This window comes from Glycine max, chromosome 8, assembly GCF_000004515.6.
Source record: "Glycine max cultivar Williams 82 chromosome 8, Glycine_max_v4.0, whole genome shotgun sequence".
Taxonomy (NCBI): domain Eukaryota; kingdom Viridiplantae; phylum Streptophyta; class Magnoliopsida; order Fabales; family Fabaceae; genus Glycine; species Glycine max.
In genome coordinates, this window is record NC_038244.2 from 9289243 (window position 1) to 9293985 (window position 4743).

General features: G+C 34.4%; 1 protein-coding gene across 1 annotated transcript; it reads left to right on the forward strand.

Annotated features, from left to right (window-relative positions):
• The first annotated feature begins 484 nt into the window (after positions 1-484).
• On the forward strand, positions 485-4743 carry LOC100796993 (protein NRT1/ PTR FAMILY 4.5). Its single transcript, XM_003532724.4, has 6 exons — positions 485-554; positions 676-817; positions 1075-1292; positions 2642-3085; positions 3396-3523; positions 3690-4743. Exons 1-6 carry the CDS (start codon positions 552-554, stop codon positions 4564-4566), a joined length of 1812 nt encoding a protein of 603 aa, XP_003532772.2. The 5' UTR covers positions 485-551; the 3' UTR covers positions 4567-4743.

Sequence of the window (4743 nt, forward strand, 5' to 3'; positions counted from 1 at the left end):
ACTTTTAATTTAGACATTCTGTAATATTTAAATCCGGAAGCAAAACTTGAGTTTAGTCTTGTGACGTGTGCTAAAACAGGATAAACAATTAGATGATAAACAACTTGTGAAGTAGATAATTAAATATAAGGAAAATTGAGTAACTAACCGGATATTATAGCCATTTTGCACTCGTCATTATGCTGATCTTTTTGTTGACGCTGATAGAAAACCAGCACAGAATCTTACTGTTCTAGAGTCGGCAAATTCCATAAAACTCAATTTCGCTATCAACCAAGAACAGTGCATTCTCCTTTCGTAGAATTGGTCATCACTACATCAGCCAACATATGATGGTGACCGTATTATGACTCATCACTCATTTGGTGTGTTCATAATTATCTTTTATACATATATATTGCTAAGTTGGATAATATATATATATATATATATATATATATATATATATATATATAGGGAAGAGATCGAATGGTTTCTCCCTATTGTATATTACTATACTTTCTTCTCTTAATTTCTTTTGAATTGGCCATCCAAAAGTTCTCTGCAGAACCATGGTATTTCATTATTTTTGCTTTGTTTATTATATTACATGCATGAACCCCATGATGTAGCAAACCATTTTCATGTTTCTTGCATGCATTCCATTTACTTATTCAGCTCATCATTTGCATGCAGGATACTCATGTTGTTGATGGGAGTGTGGAGTGGATGCAGGAGGAGAAAGCAGAACTGGTTGTTGATGGAAAAGTTGATTGGAAAGGAAGAAGAGCTTTGAAACACAAACATGGGGGGATGAAAGTTTCATTGCTCATACTTGGTAAGCTAGGACTGAGACAGTTTGAGTTCATGCATGGACATCTTCCTAAAGATTAATTAACACGTGCATGAAAATGTAACAACACTAATTATTTCTATATATGGTGCGGGTTAAGAAATATGAATATACACTTTTTTCACCATATGTATATATAAAACCATACATATATACAAGTTTCATTAGGATTAGTAATTGTCTTTGCAGTTATTTCCGTTGATTATTATTTTGATACAGCGATTATTTGGGTTTGGGTGCAGGCGCATTTGCTGTCGAGAACATGGCAACTCTATCACTAGCAGTGAACTTTGTGTCATACTTCACTGGAATTATGCATTATGAATTAGCAGATGCAGCTAACATAGTAACCGATTACATGGGTGTTAGTTACATGCTTTCCATTGTTGTGGCCGTTGTTGCTGACACTTGGATTGGCAGATACAAATCCGTTGTTATTTCTGGATTCATTGAATCTTTGGTAAGATCCAAAATTACCTTAACTCCTCATTGCATAATAATACTAGATATTAATCATTATATATTGGCAAAGGACTAGAGGTAGCTAGTGCGCGCGTGCCGTATGGAAGACCTGAAACTAATTAACAATCAGCCAAATTCAAGATATATAAGTGTTTTTATGTGAGCTTGACCAGATATAGTGACCTAATCTTCTCATTAATCTTTATCCCTTTTCTTTTTGCATCATTCATTATATATAACCGTGTAAAGTGGTATTTGGGATATGAAAGAAAAATCATATTTATTTTCAAATATAACTGTGTGAAATTACTAGTTTTCTTAAGTTATAGTAATTGGTTGACTGGTGTATAGTGGGAAGAGAAATTAAGATAAAACGAAAAGAGAAAATTGATAAAAGTAAAAGATGATATGATTAGAAAGAAGAATAAAGATTAAAAAAAAAGAGACTGTAATACAAACATAAAAACCGGGTGTGAAAAGATATATGCAACTAATTCGTAGGTAGCAGAAGGAAAAGCGTATCAAATTGAATTTGACTATAAAGTCTTTAAATATATTTGATTTTTCTTGTCCACCAATAGTTTTATTCCCTAATCTTTGTTTATATAAGAAAAACATTTAAAATATATTTTATTGGAAAAAAATTAAGATATATTTATGAACAACTTATTTATATAGTTTCAATTGCCTGGAAATATTTTTAAAACTAAAATATATAAAAATGAATGAGAAATAAAAATAACTATATATAATATTAAATATGATATCAATTATTTAATTTTTAAAAATATTTTTTTTATGATTTCCATTCAAACAATTAAATGGTAATGCGACAAGTTGTTTGTACCAACATGTTCACTTTACTGTAATGTGACAATGACTTTCTATATTTGAAGATAAGAGGATCAAACCTTGTTTCATACACATCGTTCTAAGACCATGCATTCTAATTATTATTATTTTTAATTTAAACAAATAAAATTAGATAAGAGATACTTTTAAGGAAATTTTTGTTAGGAAGTCTCACATAGCCGCCTCAGTTCTTGCAGTGTAGGCTTATATATCTGTTGAACAATTTCACTTAATCTTAATTAATTTTAAGTTGAAATCTAAGACGGCTTATATCCCATCTTAATTCTTGTCTATCTTAGTAGTAGGCTCGCCTGTGCATATGTGGAGGGGTATTAGAAAGTTTCAGATTGCCTATCTCATTTCTTGGGGTGCAGGCTTATATATTTGTTCGGCAGCTAAATATATACGACTACTTTATTTAAACCGTTTCAAATCAATTTTGAGGATCAGTGAAAAATACTCTCTTCGGGGAATGTGTTGTGAATTGTGTTGCAGGGACTTGCATTGCTTACGGTACAGGCACACATGGGTAGCCTGACACCACCCATTTGCAACGTGTATGTGAAAGATGCACATTGTGCAAAGCTTAGTGGGAAGCAAGAAGCATTTTTCTTCATTAGCCTCTACTTGTTGGCCTTTGGCAGTGCAGGTTTGAAGGCTTCCTTGCCATCACATGGTGCTGATCAATTTGATGAAAGAGACCCCAAAGAAGCAATGCAAATGTCAAGCTTCTTCAATGGTCTCTTGTTAGCAGTTTGCATTGGTGGTGCAGTGAGCTTAACGTTTAATGTATATATACAAGACCGCTATGGATGGGATTGGGGCTTTGGAATCTCCACTTTTGCTATTGTTTTGGGAACCATACTCTTTGCCTTTGGATTGCCACTATACCGAATTCATGTTGCACATACAAAAAACGGCATCATTGAGATCATACAGGTATGTATACAGCCTTTAGTAATTACCTTCTTGTTTTAATTTGTTTTTCATATATAAGTAGGAAGCTCTAAATAGCTCAAACTTTGATCACGCATGAGCTAGATTTCATAATTATTCATTATTTCCAATTAGTGCTTATACATGGCAATACATATGAATTGGTTTTTTTAAGTTTGATACAGAGAAAAATGTTAAAGTTGGAATTGTATATTATGTGCCTTCATTGATAGATTCTCATGGAATCAAATTTATGGTTGGATAATGCATTGATCAAGCTGTTTGTTTTAAATTCTTCGCTTCTATTTTCCAGGTCTATGTTGCTGCAATTCGCAACAGAAACCTTTCCCTTCCTGAAGATCCTATAGAACTATACGAGATTGAACAGGACAAAGAAGCTGCAATGGAAATAGAGCATCAACCTCATAGGGATATTTTCAGGTTTAATCCCCCTTGTGACTAAAATTAGTGATATATGTTACTTGATGATAGCTAAAGTACTAAACCTGTTGCAAGATTAGAGATTTAGAGTAAAATGCTTCATCTGCTGCTATATCACTCCAATTCCCATACATCTAGTTCTAAAATTTGATGTTCTTTTTCACAGGTTTTTGGACAAAGCAGCTATCCAAAGAAAATCTGACGTGCAACCGGAGAACCAAGAGACTCCAAACCCATGGAAACTATGCAGAGTTACCCAAGTAGAAAATGCAAAAATCATTCTAAGCATGCTCCCTATATTCTGTTGCTCAATCATAATGACCCTTTGCTTAGCACAACTCCAAACCTTTTCTGTTCAGCAAGGCTCCACCATGGACACCAGGATCACAAAACATTTTAACATCCCTCCTGCATCCCTCCCAATCATCCCAGTTGGCTTCTTAATCATTATAGTCCCTTTCTATGATCGCATTTGTGTGCCTTTTCTTCGTAAATTCACTGGTATTCCCACCGGCATTACACACTTGCAGCGCATAGGAGTAGGCCTAATACTCTCTTGCATCTCCATGGCAATTGCAGCAATCATAGAGGTTAAAAGAAAAGGAGTTGCAAGAGACCACAACATGCTAGATGCCTTGCCAGTAAAACAGCCATTGCCATTGAGTATATTCTGGCTTGCTTTTCAGTATTTTATATTTGGCATAGCTGACATGTTTACCTACGTGGGGCTTCTTGAGTTTTTCTATTCAGAAGCACCAAAAGGCCTAAAATCCACATCAACATGCTTCCTTTGGTGCTCTATGGCCCTTGGCTATTTTCTAAGTTCCATATTGGTGAAAATTGTGAACAGTGCGACCAAGAATATCACTTCAAGTGGAGGTTGGTTAGCAGGGAACAATATTAACAGAAACCATCTGAACCTGTTCTACTTGTTCCTCTCAATATTGAGCTTGATCAACTTCTTTGTCTATTTGTTCGTTTCAAAGAGGTACAAGTACAGGCCTCAACACCCTGCAGTTACCGGTGGCAATTCAGAGGAGTGAATACTGGGAGATAAAGGCTTAATATGATTAATACATGACGGGTTAAATATTAGGAGGTTGTACTATTTTGTTTGTCAAATGTATGTTAGAAAATAGAGGACTGCACGCTTCTTTTTCATGTAATGTCTTGAGTTAGAGCTATAGTTTCCAAGAAATTCATCTGAAATGTTTACCACA